Source organism: Aptenodytes forsteri, unplaced genomic scaffold, assembly GCF_000699145.1.
Source record: "Aptenodytes forsteri isolate BGI_AS27 unplaced genomic scaffold, ASM69914v1 Scaffold96, whole genome shotgun sequence".
NCBI classification, from domain to species: domain Eukaryota; kingdom Metazoa; phylum Chordata; class Aves; order Sphenisciformes; family Spheniscidae; genus Aptenodytes; species Aptenodytes forsteri.
The window spans coordinates 659,331-678,315 of NW_008795029.1; the positions used below are offsets into that span (position 1 = coordinate 659,331).

Genomic DNA, 18,985 nt, shown 5'->3' on the forward strand with positions numbered 1-18,985 from the left:
GGGTCAGCTGTCCTGGCTGTGCCCCTTCCCAGCTTCTTGTGCCCCTCCAGCCTCCTCAGTTGGTAGAGCACGGGAAGCTGAAAAGTCCTTGACGAGTGTAAGCACTACCTAGCAACAACTAAAACATCGGTGTGTTATCAACATTGTTCTCACCCTAAATCCAAAACACAGCACTGTACCAGCTACTAGGAAGGAAATTAACTCTATCCCAGCTGAAACTGGGACACCTGTCCTGAATCTGTACACTCAGTTATCCCTTTGTCTTATTTTATAATTGTTCTTAGTTGAATTGTATCTTTATAGTACTCATTCATGCTTGGCTTAATTCCTTGACAAAATGTGCTTTCATCTGGTCTCTGACACTTTCTCTGACCAATAAACTAGCATAAATAACCTTATTCAGCCCCTTGCTTCTGTGTTTTTCTTTTTGTATTAAAGATATGTCCTCTGTTTGTAGTCTGAGCATAGCCCAGAAGCTTTAGAATACTCTAAGACCTCAAATGGGTAAATTGTTCTGAGTATAAGCAATCAGAAAATGAGGCTTTTTGCCTATAACCAGAGCTTTTTTACTGAAGAGGTTAACTGTGATCAGTGAAATCCTTATTACCACAAGCAACATTTATTGCACTGAGTTATCAGCTATAATAAAGTTCAAGACTAACTACTAATTTTGTATTATGTTTCCCTTATATCAAGCCTCCTATAGCTCAGAAAGCTTTACAACAAAATGCAGATGTGTCAGCACTCATCCTCTATCAGGAAAGGAGTCAAGTAGCAAGCAGCTAGATGCTAACGTAAAAAAAAAAAGTCCCTTTTCTTTCATCATAGGGCTTTATCCTAAATTTTTGTAGTGACTTAGAACCACTTAATGATATAATCCTGCCAAAAATGCTCTTAATTATTCATGACAGAAAGTATTTACTTCGGGAAAGCCCTCTGAAAAGAAGGGTCCATCTGGCAAAACCACGCTTCCTCTTCTCCTCTAATTGGAACCCAACTTTAACTGTCCTGACAAAAGGGAATTTCTGATGAAGTGGACGCAACCTACTAATCTCTTTCAGACAGCTTCACCTGCAGATATGAGTTGAACCACTGTAATGAACCAGATATTTCTGTACGATAAACAGCAATAATATATATAGGTACGTGGCATAAAGTGGCTGTTCTTATAGAATACTCGAACTTTTCAAGTGTCAGATTTTACAAGTGCAAAGTGGCTAGGTGTTGGGATAGTGTTTTCATAATGCCTTATTTACTCTGTTAGTGAAATATCAAAGTTTATAACAATCCTTAGGAAGGCTTGCTACTACAGGGTCCCCGTGACAAGCCTTGGGATCTGTGTGGTCAGCGTTGCGTACCAAGTCTTCTTTTTGCATTTAACAACTACAAACAATACAGCTTGAAGTACTTTATGATTGTAGTTGTCTAAAGAGTTGATTAGTGCAAAATACCATTTATTTGTCAACCTTTATTTTCTAGAGATCAGAAAAGTTCCCTATGTGACGTACATCAAAAGCTCAGATCTCCCTTGAAACGCTGATAACCACAGTCTGTAGGCTTTGATGACTATAGCCAGGAAGTTCATAGATACATTGAATTGTGATCAAAGGGTGAGCCATATTTCAAGACTGGGGAGTAAATCCAGGGCCAAAAGGTGATTGTTTTCTGGCTTTGCTTTGACTATGCTTCAAAATACCAAGAAAAACTTGTGGTGGTCTTGAGCTTCCCACTGAAAGAAGGTGAAACTTCCTGAGTGGACTGTGCTAAGCTTTTCTGCCTCAGCATGAGCTAACTGGGAAGTTGCAGCACTTACCTTGGACATGAAACATGAGGGTTTAATATCCCCTCATGCTCTAGATGCTTTGAAATCACTTTGAAATGGACTGCCTGACACACCGAGTGGGGAAGCTCCAGATCTTTTCTGTGGGTCATGCTGACTATGAGACAGTAACCAGAAAAGAGGTACCTTCTTCCTAAATAAATCGCCTCATTATCAAATTTGGAATTTTTTTACTTTTATTTTTACCTCTTCACAGATTTTATAAAAACTTCACAGTTCTAATAGGAAAGACAGAGTAAAAAAACACTTTCACCTTCTGTAATAATTTTATGAGTCCTACTTTTTATTTCCTTTGCTTTTCTTGTAAGGAAATGAAATGACATGTTTTGTTTATGTTGAATAAGGGAGATTATTTAATTTGATGCTAAATGTTATTGGGTTGCAGTTCAAAAGAAGATAAATGAACTCAAATTCAATCCAAATCAAATATTGCTTTGCTGAGTTTTTGGCAGAGCAGCAAACTGATAGTCAAAACTTTTCTTTTTAGTCTTAGCTCCTTGTTATTTGCTCAATCATCTAAGCAGACAATATTACTTTAAAGTAAGTTTTTAACCAGTAGCGTTATGTAAGAAGTTTTGAAATATGCATATGTCACAAAAACTCAGTATTGGTAGGCTGACATTTGTTCCCATGTATTTCTTCTTCATATTTGAGATGTGTGTATGAAATTACAAACTTTACTGCAAGTATAAGTTGGATGATACAAATTATGATTATATGTAACAATTATAATGAGAATGATAAGGTAAACAGGTAAGGTAATTGTTGACTTATATGGGCAGTTAATACATAAAGAACGTAATGTCATAGTGTCGTGGTTTAACTCCAGCCAGCAACTAAGCACCACACAGCCGCTTGCTCACTCCCCCTGGTGGGATGGGGGAGAGAGTCAGAAGAGTAAAACTGAGAAAACTCATGGGTTGAGATAAAGACAGTTTAATAAGTAAAGCAAAAGCCACGCACGCAGGCAAAGCAAAAGAAGGAATCCATTCACTACTTCCCATGGGCAGGCAGGTGTTCAGCCATCTCCAGGAAAGCAGGGCTCCATCATGCGTAACTTCTCATACACCCCCAGCCTACTCGCTGGTGGGGTGGGGTGAGAAGCAGAAAAGGCCTTGACTCTGTGTAAGCACTGCTCAGCCATAGCTAAAACATCCCTGTGTTATCAACACTGTTTTCAGCACAAGTCCAAAACACAGCCCCATACTAGCTACTATGAAGAAAATGAACTCTACCCCAGCCAAAACCAGCACACATAGTAAGTATTTTTTTTATATTCTTGGGCACACCAGTCACACCCCTATCTGAAAATTTGACCTATTGTGTCATTCGAATGATGGTTGAAAAATTGTATACTATGATAAGCAATATACTGAAAAATTATCACCATTGATTTTTTTCTTCTAAATAGTCTTTTTTTTTTTCCTTTGAGAGACTAGAATAGATGAGAATGCTACAATGCTGCAAATTAGAACTGTTGGAAGAAAAATCAGAAAGAAAAAACTATGTAGATAGTCTCTTTTACATTTTTCAAGAAATTGTCTGTCTAATGCAGCATTATGTTTTACTCAAAGTGACTATACTCTACTACAATTTTTGATTAGTTTATCATCTTAAAAGAACCCTGTTTTGTGGATCAGTAAGTTTCTTCTTTTTTGAAAGAAACAGTCACTGATCACATGTCCTTAAAACTTTTTTGTATGCTGATAAGCTGTCTGTCGAGAGTACTAGTCCGATGCAAATGTCGACATGGTAGCATTTAAACAAGTGGTTAGATAGTCAGTAGAAAGGAGTTAATTATTAGAACAGCATACACTGTTTGGTTCATCACTTTTACTAGAGATACAAATATCATTTGTCTGAGCAGCTACCTTCAACTAAAAGGCTCAACTTGAGCCAAAATCTGAGAATCTTTTTCTAAAGCTACAGTAAGCTAATGTGAATGTGCATTTGCAGAATTAATTTGCACGCAGAGCTATGCACGTAAGGCTAATAAAACTATGATAAGTCCGCAACTGGTGCGCAGCCTGCAGGCATCGGATATTATGGAACATCACCTCTGGCTTGTATAGCAGTAGTACCTCTTTTACTAAAATTTTCAGCAACAAAGAATTCAGGAGTCACCATGTCTGGTTTGCATTTGAACACAAACTGCACTGTTAGAAACTTATAGGAACATACAGTAGTTCATATAGGAACTCTAGTAACAGCATAGGTTTTCATAATTATCATGGCTATAACACTATACTTTGCAATAACAAAAATCTAAGTAAAAATAATAACTAAAGCTCCATGGTAGGTTCACAATGGAAATTTTAATCAGTTTAATCCCTCTTCATCACTAGCAACGCAATTCTATCCAGGCCACTTGAATGTCAAAAGACAAAAATGAGGAAAGCTATACATATTGAAAAAATGTTTACATTTTATAGAATAATGATGTATCTGCAATGAAAGAATGTTTCATTATTATTAGGACTTTTGCACTGCGACACATCTCTTTCCCCTTTTCTTATTTTTGTAGGAGAGGCGACAATTTAAAATTGGTTCTGGACTCTGGTTCTTAGGCATAAATAGGTGATAGTAGTAATATTAATACAAAGGGTGTCTCAAGCCCTTTTCATCCTCAGGGCCTTTAAGGTGGGAAGAAGGATATGCCAGGGAACTGTTTTACAAGCAAAAAAATTTGTTTATATTTCTATCTAAATGTCACTATGTTTCTGAGGTAGAATGAACTTAATAATCAGAAGAACGTGATTCCTTGTACAGCTAGTATATATTGCAGCCCCGCTCTGCTACACTGTATATTTTCTACATTTTGGGGGAGTTGTATGATATACATCAACAGTTCCAAGTAGTCTCTACAATTAATCCATCCTTAATATGCATATACTTTATATTATAAACATATAACAGTTCAATGTGCATATGTTCAAAACAATTTTCATATTTCATTAGTCCTTAAATAGTTTGGAAAATGAGTGGGCCTCATGACATCTTATAAAAGAATTTAATTGCTTTCAGACTGGGGAAACCGATTCTAAATTCAAGCGCCCCTTAGAAAATGTCCAACTGTAGCCCTCTCCAAGGGCACCAGCACATCTGCTGATTAAATCTTCAGGAGATTTATACTGGGAAAGTCAGATTCTCTTCCAAAAGGCATGTCCCAGCAGATGCTGCAGTTTATGGATGGGTTGTTGGAGCCACAGGCATCTGGGTTGGCAGGTACCCAGTTTGCCCCCTGCTGTATCAGCAAGAAGTGCTTGCGCTGAAGGCAAGAACTGCCGCGTGTTGGTTCATATCACAGCTCAGCTCTTTCCTCCAAGGGAATGAGCGTTCTGGGTCACTTTGCTATGCCACTACCTGTGTTGCTAGTGTTCACACACCTTTTTGTTAGGATGATACCCACTAGCACTTTAACTATGCTAAAAAGAGCTAATTAAATGGGGTTGCTTAAATAAGAGAAGTATATGATATTCCCTTCACAGGACAGGAAAGAGTATTCCCTGCTCAGTACCCAGAGAGAGAGACGAAGAGTTATTCAGGGAGAACACCAGTGAGGAGGCTTTTTTGCAGAAATCGCCATAAGCTTCCAACTCCTCCAGCCGTTCAACAATAGGATATTTTGACAGCAGAGTAGATGCTGCTGTAAATCTCCTAATTATGGACCAAAAATGCCACCGACACATGATGCACAACACTGAACTCGCACAGCAGTTCGGGACAGTGGAAAATGTGCTGGATTAACCTTTATACCAGTAGGTTCTATGCCAGATTCAGTATCAGATGTATTCTAGCCTCCTTTTGAAACATACAGGCAATGTAAAAAACCCCAGAAAAAAACATAAATCTGGCATATACTTTGTGTGATCTGCTCTAGCTAATTTGACAGCTGTGCTAGCATTTGTTTCTACCTGATTTGGACAAAATTAATGTTTTTAGTAACCTCAAGGAAACGGTGCAGAGCACTGGCGGGGGGGGGGGGCAGACCCACGTTATCAAAGGTTGTGTTAATTCACCGGCTTTAGCCACTGTGATTTGAGGCTTGTTTGTGCTTGATATATCTGCTGACTGGGTTCTCCTGTGGGTGGAAAAAGTGCTTATGCACCCAGGCACATGTTTTTTTCCCCATTGTTCTTCCAGTGCTCACCTGCTGGGGTAACTTACACCAAGGGTAATCCACACTGGTAAATCTGGTATCAATCCACTAAAAATGCGCTCTGCATTTCACCGCGTATACCTCATAAACCTCATTATCAGTTAGAAAAGTGCACGTGTTTCTAAAAGCTACACATATTCACATAAAAGGCCACCCTTACAAGAGCTACCACCCTTACTAGAGCGTTGCCAGACTTTCTGTGGTAATGGGAGTTTTACTTTGAAACCGTGTCTCCTCTATAGTGCAATCAGAATAGGATTGTGAACAAGAATTGCCAGAAATTAAACCAGTATTGTTTCCCATCTTTATGTGACAGATCATGGACTGAACATTATTAGAGAGCAGAATAATTGTGGGGAATTTCGGTTGTTGTAATTGTGGTGAAGGGATGAGGGCTGGAGTGTGTGTAAATTGTCCACCTTTGTTGGTGTTGTGATGATATTATTTTGATTTAGGTGTGGGGAATTCTTTTGTTGATGTAAGTGACGTTTGTGAAGATTGTAGATTGTGTGATGATGTGTATTTTAATGATAATGATAAAAGAAAACATCTTTTTACATTCTCAGCATGATGTAATTAAAAATCAGATCCCATAAGATATTCAGATACCTCATTCCTAGTGATTTCACCTGTATGAAGATACCTGAATACTTTTAAAAATCTGGCCCATAGACATATATTGAGAGCGTCAAAATTCATTGTTGTAGAGGTTAGATTGCTGTTCTTTTCAATAGTCCGTTGTACTATAGTTTCTGATTATTCTGTTTTGTGTTACTACTCTTCATGTTGGTTCTATTTTTTCTTTCCTGAGTTAGCTGCTGCACTAGGTGTCTCTCTTTCTCTCTTCTAATCATTATTTTTGGGAAGGTTTGTAAAATGTCCTTTTGCTTCACAGTGTGCAAAGTAGTACAGCTTAAGGGCTGTACACTTACTGCTCTATGTACTTAGTTACTACTTTGTTCTAAGAGTATACCTGTCACCCATTCAGCTGCTAAGGGAGCGAACGATCATCATGGGATCAGGCAGAAAAGAGCTGATCTATTCTCTAGCCAGCAGGAGGGGAATTTAAAGCAGTCAGAGTTATCAGAGGATCTCCTCACATCTTCCTTCTGAAGGGGAATCTCTGGTAGTGCAGGAATGGCAAAACTCTCAGTGGTATAAATTAAATCTGAAGTTTTAGCTTACATGTAGGGCTAAAGTTGGTGGGAGGTAGCCTTAAGCAAATGCTTATGGAAAGAAATACAGAGCATTCTGTCACTGCTACTGTTCCCTCCAAAGGCTGAGAAAACTCTGTAATAAACTTCTGGTTAGAAGGGCGAAGCTGGCTTTCAACCTCAAAAGTTTGATTGTGCACCAGCCTTGTAAATACTATATATGCTGTTTTTCCTCTGTGCAGGTATCTAAGCCAGACTGTACTGGAAGAGACGATGTTAACAGCCAACCCTCAAAACAGGGAGAAATTAGCCGTACTAAAACAAGCTCTAGGTGCTATGGGATTCAATAGCCTGGTAAGTTACACAAGCTTATGTTATTTGTGGCTAAAATCACCATATTACTTAGTTAAAAGCAGGCCATAAGGAACTCTCACTGATAACCTTTTGTGGGGAAAAGAAGTGCCTTTCTGTATTTCTTTTTTTCTGTTGGTTAAGACCTTGAAACAATATACAGTACTAGTTCACTCCAGGGAAATTACTGTAATCACTTTTAATTAGACATGGCACCAACAATGTAAATCTTTTTCATTCTTAAAGATTCACAAAACAGCTTCAAGGTATAATACTCTGAACAATTAAATTATATAGATAAAAAGAAACAATCAAATCCCATATGACAGAAACCTCATAAAACCCAGAGGAATTTTTTCCTCTTCTTGATTATCTCCCTGTCCCTTTTAATTTTGTGAAACACACATTCCAAATGCCTTTGCTAGCAGCACCTGAAAAAAAGTAAATACATATTTAGTCAAACAAAATTAGAGCTGGGTAACTTGAAAGAGCTGACTTAACCCCAAAAAAGCAACAAGAAGATAGGTCTCGTGTTTGTCTTTAATCCTATAAAGCTAACGAAGAAGATAATTTGGAAAATTAATCAAGAAGAGGTTCTGGAGGACAGAGGTTTGAGGGGATTCAGGAGAAATGGAGGGCTGAGTATAAGAACTCACGTAAGCTGTGTAATGCCCTTCAGGATACTAGAATATTTAACAAACTCCATATTTCTTACATATGTATATGCTACCTAGCACACTGTAGCTGGGACACTTCTGCAAAACAAATGCATAAGCAACAGTAGTTCTAGAAGGAGGTAAAAACTTCTTTACCCCTACATGATATTTAGTGTCATAAGAAAAAAGCAGAGGAAAAGATAATGTGACAGTATGCTAGGTTATCATAAGAGATGACAGATGGGCAACAGTTGTAATAAAAAGGGATCAAGGGCTATCAGCAAAAAAAATTGTGAATCTGCTGAAGCTGTTATCTAGGTGTGAGCTACACTTCTGTGGTGATGGTACATCACGTAGTTGTTTGGCATTCTCTAGTTAAGGTAGTAACAAATGTTCTTTGGTAACCTATGCCACCTTTCAATATAAAGAGTGGGGTTTTTTTCATGAATATTCATGTGGCCATGTACAAAATTGAACACATATGGCTGTATTTGACAGAATTATTCCTTACTCTTAATGACTCAAGCTCTGCACCTGTAGACTTCAGCAGCAAAAGTTCCAGGCAGTTCTGCATTTAGCCCAGCGTTCACGGATGGGTGGATCTCTCTATTAACCTTTTTGTTCTGTTGAGGAAGGGGTTCAGCCCATAAATAAATAGTTGAATGTGTAATGAATCACATTTTAGAAGCCTGCAGAAACAGTCTGAGAACACTTGATGTAGAAAAATACATATTCTTTTGGATCCAGCACTTCAGCTTCACTTTGCTCAGAGTTCTTGAAAGGAAGTAAGTTGCCTCTCAGAAAAGCGTAAACCATCTTCAAGGCTCCTCTATATCCAGGGCAGCGTTAGAATAATCATTTAGGAGGCTAGAAATCTGTGGGGCTCCAGAGTCCTGCAGGCTGATCTCCTGTGCTGGAGGCTAGAGGGGAATATGTAGATAAAACACATCTCCTAAAATGTCTACCCATTACTTCTGAGGTACATGGAAAGGTCTGTATGTATTATTCCTTGACCATCTAGCCACATTGAATGATAGATTATCTTTTTGAAGAACTATATAAACATTCCTTAGCAGTCTTTAATGGTATCTTGCAATGTACGTTAACGTTTATTAAAAAATTGTTTTAAAGTTGAGGGAACATGCATTTTAGAGCACAAAGAGAAAGTGTTTGAGAATCTGGAACGTGAACTAAACCCAAGGCCCTACCAAAATCACCTGAATAAACAGCTTGCCGCGATTCAGTGCTGTGCAGTCGTCCCCAAACCAGTTCTGAACAAGCTAACAAACAAGCAGGAAGTATGGTGTACTAGAGTGCCATTCCATCTTGCCTGAGAGGCCTTCCCAAGAAGCAGGGTGTAGCACCCTAGCTTAAATGCCATATTAGTATGACAGTTCTTCTCTTTTAAGAGCTACCTTATTCAGACTTCGCCTGTATATATTGCTTTTTTTAATCTTCAGCTTTGGTACTGTGTAACAGAAAAATATACTGTTGCCCTATTTACATCTATCTCATACAGTAAGAGCTTGAAGTTCTTCTCTTAAGACATAGTCTAGAGAATCCGACTTGCTTAAACAGCATCAGAGGTGCTGTAGTCTGTATCCCAGAAAGACTGTAAGCTTTTTTTAATGTCCTCTGATGATGGGCATATTTATTAGTGAAAGGAACAAGAAGAAGAAGAAAATCTTTTTTTTTTTGACCTGTTGCTTTTGAAAACTGATGAAAAGTCATCCAAGCTTGGTTGGATGATATCAGGTTTCCCGTTTTATAATTTTAAAGGAGCACCATTGTTATATAACTGACCTTAAAAACCCATCCAAAAACACACAATGTTTTCCATGTCCTAGCATTTTTGGTTCATATTTCATGGATCATTTTTTTGCTTGAATTTAAAAACATTTAAAAAAAGCAAACAAGAACATTAGTTCTCTTCTTGCTGTGGTAAAAATGAGGCCAGGAATAACCTAGCCCTAAAGATAACTGTTTCACAGCCTTAGAGGCATCAGAACATAGGATGCAATCATGGGAAGAAAGCGTGTGGGTAAGGAGGGTTGCTTTTGTTTCTTTTAGACCTTAACTACAGCTTTTACTACCAGGAACCTATTATAATTTAGAGCTAGACACTTCGTTTGTGACTGCAGTTGGCTGAGGAAGAAACAAACCTTGCTATTCCCAGATACAGAATTTGTCTTGATGGAAAATCTCTATGGAGAAGATACGTTTATTTCTTGCAGAAATAATGCATCCATTGAAGATATTTCAATATTTTTTATCACATTCTGAAAAACTTTCTTAACTCAGTAGTTAATGTGATTTATATTAAAACAAAAGAAAAAAAAGGTAATCTTCTTGTTTTATGTCCTAGATAGGTTCCAGTTTGATTTCTAAATCCAAATTTCCTGTTAATAGTTCACACATGAGTACTTTTTAACTTAGTAAATGCCAATGATACAAACTATATAGAATTTGTATTTTTATAAAGCATAGCCTTTCACTGGTGTGCCCAACAGATCTCTTCTTTATCTTTAATTCTTCATAAAATATGTGCAGGAGGTGGAGAACCTGTTTGTAATTCTCTCAGCAATTCTGCATCTTGGAGACATTCGCTTTACGGCTCTGACAGACGCTGAGACAGCATTTGTGTCAGACCTGCAGCTACTGGAACAAGGTCAGTAGGACGTGACTTTGGAGCGTCGCGATCAGGCCACTTGCGCTGATCCACCGACAGATGGAAACACAGTTCCAGGGAGACAAAAAAAATTACTTCTGAAAATTCATAAGTTACTGTGGGAAGACAGGATCCAATTGACTTGGATGTTTTATAAACTACAGATTTTTATGGGATGAAATAAAATACTAGTATTGCAAATTATCTAATTCAATGTCATATTTAATGCTACCATTTGCCAAAAGAAATTATACAGTGCACTTTGGGCAGTCGTCTTTTAAAATACTCTTGTGCTGCTTGTCAACAGCTGAACAATTTGCATTGAATTGAATTCCTTACATTCAAAGATCTGTGTCTTAAAAGGGTCTCTTGTTTTCATGCTTTGAAGTTTGCCCTCTTGGTCACTAACAAATCTCCTCAAAGTGGCTTATGGATACAGAATGTCAATAAGTAGCATACCTTAACTCTAATAGGAGAGAAAGTCTGCCAAGCCCTGGGGAAAATCCTGAGTAATCTTTAAAGAGGAAAGGAAGCTGTAATGTAATATACAGATACGTTCAAACTTCACAAAGTGCTGATTATAGTAATCCGACTTTGTATGTTCATTAATTTTGATTACTCCTGTGACAGCACTCTTTTCTTTAATGTGTGGGTTCTTTCACTATTAAAAAATAGCATCTACATAAGAAAATCTGGTGTAAAAATAAAATATGCAGTAGAGCACAAATCAGGCTTTCTTTAAATTCTCTTTTCGTTTCAGTGGCAGGGATGCTGCAGGTTTCACCAGATGAGCTTGCTTCAGCCTTAACAACTGATGTTCAGTATTTTAAAGGTAATCTTTTCCAAGCTTACATTCTCATAGATCAGACCTGGTGGCATTTTGATCCTTCTGATTTGAGAATTTTAAAAGTTTTTGTTTCTTATTTCTTGTATGGTCTTGTAAATTTTCTCTCTGAAGAATATGTAGGATTATCTGCCACGCAATAAGTCAGACTGGGCCACTGAATTAGAAATGTCTTTGTAAATGGAGCAAAGCCGTTTTGCAGACTGACGCTGATGGACTCCTAATTTGATTAATCTTACAAAAGTGTGTCAGGATAACAGATTAGATATTAATACTAAGAAATAAAGTCAACAGGAGTGTCCTGGGGAAATAAAAAAGTTTTGAAAAGTTCTTTTCAGTAAAATGCGGGTTCTCTGTGGTACACATACCCTTTTCTATTGAAAAAAGTACATGTTTCTAAACTGAAGATCTTGTGAGTGTTGACAGTCTTCTCATCTTTTACTGAAGGCTTCAGGAAAAAACTAACACCATGTATATGGTTGGCAAAGCAGAATTAAAAAGGGTGGAAGGACTTATTGTAACTAAAATTACTTAAGGCGAACTTTACAGCATGCTTTCATCTCCATTTTCTGCTTTCTCTCTTAGGAGACATGATTGTACGGAGGCACACTACAGAGATTGCAGAATTTTACCGGGATCTCTTGGCAAAATCTCTGTATGGTCGTTTATTTAGCTTTTTAGTCAACACAATCAACTGCTACCTTCAAAATCAAGATGAGACTGGCAGGTAGGAGTGTCATTACAAACTATTAGGTGTGCCATTATCTGTTCAAATCCAGATCCATAAAAGAAACATAATTCCATCATTTAAAGCATTTTATGATAGCATGACAGCGATGCTTGGATCTTTAAATCACTGGCCATTCCTTCAAATTGCTTCCCTGGTAACATATTTGTTTATTTATTTGCTTGTGTAGGGGGATGTGGTACTTTATGCAGTAGTCTAGATTGGTGGTTAGAATTAGTAGCCTTTTAAGAGTTGACAGTACAGAATGAGCTAAGTCTTTCAACAAGCAAAAAGCTGCTTGGTGTTTTTTTAGTGCAGAATATTCTTGTTCTTTCTCCCCAAAACTATGACCTTACCACAGGGTATTAAAAAAAGAATTTTGTTCAAAGGCCTTCAAATGAATGTTTAAACTTCACTGAACTAAATGTTCTAAGAATGTTCTGGATGTTTCTAGGTTATCATCTGCTAAATTCAATGCTGTTGCTACCCAGTGTGGCTTCTTAGAAAAAATGAATGCTAATTAATGTGTGTCAGTGGTGCAGTCAAGAAACAAAAAAAAAACCCAATAAACAAAAGAAGTCTCAGTAGAATCAAAGTAGCAAACTAAGACAGTAGACCTAATTAGATGATCATATGCATGTGACTTAACCAAGGTTCAACATCTCACATGCTCAGATGAGCTTTCTTACAACCACCAAGTACAAGATGTCTTGGCATTACTAGTAAATGGAAATCCACAAAAGACAGATGTGGAACTTCCAAAAAAGAATAAGTATTTTTTCCTTGTATCATATCTGCGTTGGCTTCACAGGATAAATATTTATCAAGTGCCCTTTTTTAGAGTTGTTAAGAGTTTGAAGACTTCATAATCTTTTTTTTATTCCTATCCTATTTGTAGACCAATTAGTAATAAATCACATTTCTTTTCTATAGGCTTAGCTGACAGAAAAAGCTACCATGCCTGAGTAACTCAGAGCTTTCTGCGCATAAAAGCTTTCCGTCGTTATATATACCACCAGAGTGCCTAGCTTCCTGCTGGAGGCAAAAGGAAGTTTTGCCAGTAACACAGAATGGTTTTACTTGTCTGTTTCTGATTGTCCAGCCCCTTACAATTGCAGGCACCTGGACAACCAAGCTAGAGCAACTTTCCAATGTCCTAATTTGAAATACTGTGTTTATAACAAGGATGGACAGTGGCATGTGGTCACATTCAAATCTTCCCCATTCATTCCTGGGACTTATGGAACATGGGCTTAGCTCAGTGCATGTCTGTGACAGACAACAATCCAGCTCAGGTATTCCTAATTACAGTGAGCTCATTTGTAGTGGTCGTTGAGGAAGAAATCTAGAATCAGTATATTAAAAATCTATTAAAATTATTTGAAATAATTTTTCAATGTGTAATTTTGCAATTTTGAAATTTGATGTCTCGCAATCTTTCAGAATAGGGTGTTGTTTATCTCTGTTGTTCAGTAATGTAAACCTATAATTTCTAGGTATCATAGGATCTTCAAATAATGAAAGTCAAAGCTGTTTGTATATTGTTTACCTTGTAGTCTCCTTTTAGTGCAATCATATGTGCTTGAAGTGACTTCTACCTTGTGGAAATACTTCTCAGTGAAACTATTTCTACCTGTGTGGTAACTTGAAGACTATGTGATGTTGTAAGTCCCAGCTAAAACAGGACAGCTGTTTGATGGCAGGAATGAGGAATTTGCAATAGTTTTATATTATACCTATGCTTGAAAAAGGGTTTTTTCATTTAGGCTGGCTAAAAGAAGCTAACCAGCTCAGGATATATTGGCAGTGCTGACAAGACATATTAAATTTTAGCAGGCCAAATTCAGCCTCAGGTCCCTTTCCAAACTTGAAGCTAAATAGCTTATTTTAAGTGAAAATGAAGTTGACCGTCCTTCATTGATATTTCAACCTCACTTGAGTTAGCCAGCTTAAGATAAGAACATATCTCCCCTACCCCCATCTTTTTTTTGGTCCAGACTAATCATATTGTATAACCTGTAGTAGTAAATGAAGGCATAGCACAGTTTAAGATGCAAGTTGGATTAATGCATTGCATGAATCTGTGATTTGTGGTTCAGATTTACTTTATATACATCTGAGCAATTCTATCAGTTAGCAGCATTGGTGCAGTTTGGTGCAGTTTTAATAAACCTCTGCTTAAATATCCACCAAAGACATTAACTACTGTGGCTAAGTAAGGCTGATACATTTCAGGCCACACGTCATTCCCCGGTCAGAAACTTACACAGTTACTGCTTACCAGATGGGATGAAAACTTCATCAGAAACCTGGAATAAGGTTTCTTACTCAGTTCTCTTGTTTTGTTGTGAGGTAGCTTAACTGTACTTCCATCCCACTTCAGTAAAAATTTATGAAGCAGTAAAACTAGATTTATTGGCTTAGTAACTCTAAGAGAAACATTTGATCTTGGCATTTTTGAGGAAACTAGTTACCTGGGTTTAACTTCTATGGTGAAGCTACTCAATCTTGGTCATTAATATTGATTTGTATTTACCATGAAATAGCTTGTGGCTGGTTTCAGGCAAAGGTAAAAGTGATGATTGCCATTAGATCTAAGGGAAGAGGAGACGATTCTATGAAAAGCTGCAAAGACCAAGTTCTAGAGTATTAAGTTTAGAGGATAAAAGTGTTGCCAGAATCCAGCAAATTCATTACTTTATGATACTATCCACTAAATATAAAGCAAGAGTTTTAATGACAGTGTTAAGTGAGATAATACACCTTCAGAAATGTTGTTCTCCTTCATAAAAAGTTACTTATGATTTTGTCTAGTTAGAACTAAATTATAACCATGGATGCTAGTTTGAACTGGTTGCAAGGTACCTTTGAGGTTTATTACTTTATTCATCTTGATATTGTTTCAAAGAAATTCACTGGGGAGAAACTGTTTTTCTGTAATTGGACTCTAGAATGGGATTAGAGGAAAGCTATTAAAATTTCTCACAGGTGCGTATAATTATTTTTTAAAAATTATTAATATTTATATTTGTTCATTTATTTAATGATTTCCTATTCTACTGATTTTATTATTGTAAAAATTGTCTAGGTGGACTTCTTCCCAAGACTCTTAACTCTCAAAGTTTACTACTGTTTTACTTCCATTCCAATGAGTATGCTGATTTTCAGTTTTGTAGATAAAAGAGACTAGAGCATTCACGGTTGCCTAAATGTGGCATTTCAAGGTACCTGGTTGCACATTGGCAAAGTTGGATCTAGTGATCCAAATATTAGTAATAAAATGTCTTCAGATGATGTTTTAAGAACTCCTGACTCATTTTGCAATGGGACTTTACATTTATGGGGATTTAAGAGTGTCTGTGAACTCTTGTGAAACATTGTTTTTCTCTTCTGATGAAAAGCAAGCTAATGAGGTATATATGCTTGAGAAAATCTTGATATTGTCTTCCCTGCCTGCTAGTAAGTAGAAAGCATGATGTTTTATTAGCTAGTTAGCAAAGAGTTTCTCTCTTATGTGGCCTGAAGATGGGGCTAATGCCAATACGCTTGCTGTATTAGACAAGCAAAGAAAGCTAGCATTCAATTATACCCCCGTCTGTATCACCAGGTCAGCCATAGGAAAGTTTTCTGTTTCAAATAGAGCATATAGAATATTTCTAAATAGGTATTTTCTGAAAGCTTGTGTATTCTGACTGTGTAATCTTATTCCCAGCGAAATTCAAATATTGCCAGAGAGTGGCAGTGGCAACACTTATTTGGGCAAAGGAAAGGTCTCAGGAGTCTCATTTACAAACTTCTTAATACACATTATCTGATTTATAGAATGGGGTATTCTGAAACAGAAATCTTCCCAGCTTAAGAAAAAAATCAGTAGGTGGACTCCCAAGACTCTTAACTCTCAAAGTTTACTACTGTTTTACTTCCATTCCAATGAGTATGCTGATTTTCAGTTTTGTAGATAAAAGAGACTAGAGCATTCACGGTTGCCTAAATGTGGCATTTCAAGGTACCTGGTTGCACATTGGCAAAGTTGGATCTAGTGATCCAAATATTAGTAATAAAATGTCTTCAGATGATGTTTTAAGAACTCCTGACTCATTTTGCAATGGGACTTTACATTTATGGGGATTTAAGAGTGTCTGTGAACTCTTGTGAAACATTGTTTTTCTCTTCTGATGAAAAGCAAGCTAATGAGGTATATATGCTTGAGAAAATCTTGATATTGTCTTCCCTGCCTGCTAGTAAGTAGAAAGCATGATGTTTTATTAGCTAGTTAGCAAAGAGTTTCTCTCTTATGTGGCCTGAAGATGGGGCTAATGCCAATACGCTTGCTGTATTAGACAAGCAAAGAAAGCTAGCATTCAATTATACCCCCGTCTGTATCACCAGGTCAGCCATAGGAAAGTTTTCTGTTTCAAATAGAGCATATAGAATATTTCTAAATAGGTATTTTCTGAAAGCTTGTGTATTCTGACTGTGTAATCTTATTCCCAGCGAAATTCAAATATTGCCAGAGAGTGGCAGTGGCAACACTTATTTGGGCAAAGGAAAGGTCTCAGGAGTCTCATTTACAAACTTCTTAATACACATTATCTGATTTATAGAATGGGGTATTCTGAAACAGAAATCTTCCCAGCTTAAGAAAAAAATCAGAGCATAAACTAAAATGTTTATTTATCTATTATTGAACCTAGTAGAAGGATGCTGGGAATGCAGGAAGGACAGAAAGAGAGTTCCTGTTCAGAACATGAACCCACAGCATAATGAGAATTGTCTCTATATGTGGAGGTAGGGAAATCTTTAAAACAGACAAACAATACAAAGCGTCTAATACAATATGGTGCATAATATCATATTTTGAGATCTGCTTCAGTCTGGATCATTTCCAGTGTTTCATTAAACAAGAGAACGCCATTTTTTAAAGCATAGAACAAATTTTGCTTTAAAGAACTGGGGAAGAGTATGTGCTACTGATGAGAGGGCTACAGATCTTGAGTCTATTAGGAAAAATATTTCTCCCTTCCTGCCATACCTGTCAAGTCAGTCAAAGAAATGTTTGTCAGATAAGGAGCCAGTGTTTCTTTCTGCTGCGTCCAACCACTGTCTCTATCTGTACCACTCACACCTGGGTAAGGTAATATTAAAAGAAAAATAGCAGTTGTTGAGCAAGATGACTGAGAGGTGTGACAATGACACCAAGTCTCAGCAAAAATGACAGAATCTTAAAAAAATCTCAGAAAAATCTCTCTTAAAAGTCTCAGAAACTAGTTTGTTTTAGTAATTGTTTGAGATGAAGAACATATCCAACTGGGAGTATTCAGCCTGCTCCCTTCAAGAACCGTATTTATGACAACGGGTGTAATCTGTCCCCCTGGGAGAACTGAGGGAGTCTTACGTAGGATTCTGAGGGTCCTCATTTGAAGGCTAGGTTATATACTTCATCTAACCCTAGAATTATTTCCTCATTAATCAGTATCACTTCTAGTTTATCCAGACCAGACATAAGCCTACTGGCTTCCTTCCTGGTTACTTGCAGAAGTTGGAGGAAGAACAAGAAACGTTATATCTGGGGCAGATGAAAAGGCACGTTAGATCATCCTGCCTGAAGAGATTCACCTCACTGCGTTATGTAGGCAGCTTACGAAAAATGACAATGAGAATGAACCCTATGGATTTCGGAGCTGAAAACCATCTGGGATGAAAAAAGAGTGCTCAAATAACTTCCTGTAGGTTTGTCTGAAGCATTGGGTCAGAAGTATTGCAAAGGGAATTCTGTTCACCTTGCCAGGAATGGCAAACGGGTCAAGAGCATCTCTTGATGAATGGCAAGATGTCTGCCAAGACAGTAGATCATCAGACAGGATGTCTGGTGTATGTGTATTGTTTTTAGGAGTTGCCAAGAATTTTTATGTGGTTTCTTTATAATGCAGTTGTTAAGTGTACAAGATCAAAAGGTATTTCTAGTCTGTAAGAACATCTTTACAGAGATGTTATTCTGAGGAAAAAGGCAAAACTGGAGACATTGTAAAATATTATCAGTCAAAATGCTGTTCTGTAAATCACAAAAATCAAATGAGTTATGGTTAACATCCATGCCTGGTTTTAACTATCCATAGCTATGTACTGGTCTAAGAGATATAAATGTTCTTCAAATATTGGCAAATTGCTATTTTCCTAATTTCTGCGCTAGGAAATATTGTCGAACTTGAAATCAAAGTCTCAGTCCCCACTAAAACTATAGCTGTTTTATTTGTACATAGTAAATATTGAATATCTGAAACATAATGAGGAAAAGTGTCAGTGATGTTTAGTAACCATAAGAGAATAAAGTAAAATAAGGGGATTTTTCAGAACAAAACATGCTGTTTTCTAATATTTGTTCTTTTAGACACTGGCGACATGCCCTTTCATTTGTAAACATGGGATCATTCATGCTTTACTTTGCCTTGGGAATCTCTGCTATGATTAATTTAAGGAAAGTAATTTTGCTGGAATTAATATGATTGACAGCTAGCCAAGAAAGACATATATGGACCCTCCCTCTGAGAAAAAAACGTTGTATAAAACAGAGGAAGACAAGAAGGAA

The 18,985-nt window shown here is 37.2% G+C and overlaps 1 protein-coding gene across 1 annotated transcript in view; it reads left to right on the forward strand.

Moving 5' to 3' along the window:
• MYO16 (myosin XVI) overlaps positions 1–18,985 on the forward strand; it is a 322,187-nt gene that overhangs the window by 185,129 nt on the left and 118,073 nt on the right. Inside the window, exons 17-20 of the mRNA XM_009276139.1 lie at positions 7,396–7,507; positions 10,711–10,828; positions 11,589–11,660; positions 12,258–12,399. Of these exons, the coding sequence (XP_009274414.1) occupies positions 7,396–7,507; positions 10,711–10,828; positions 11,589–11,660; positions 12,258–12,399 (444 nt within the window). The remainder of the gene's footprint in view (positions 1–7,395; positions 7,508–10,710; positions 10,829–11,588; positions 11,661–12,257; positions 12,400–18,985) is intronic.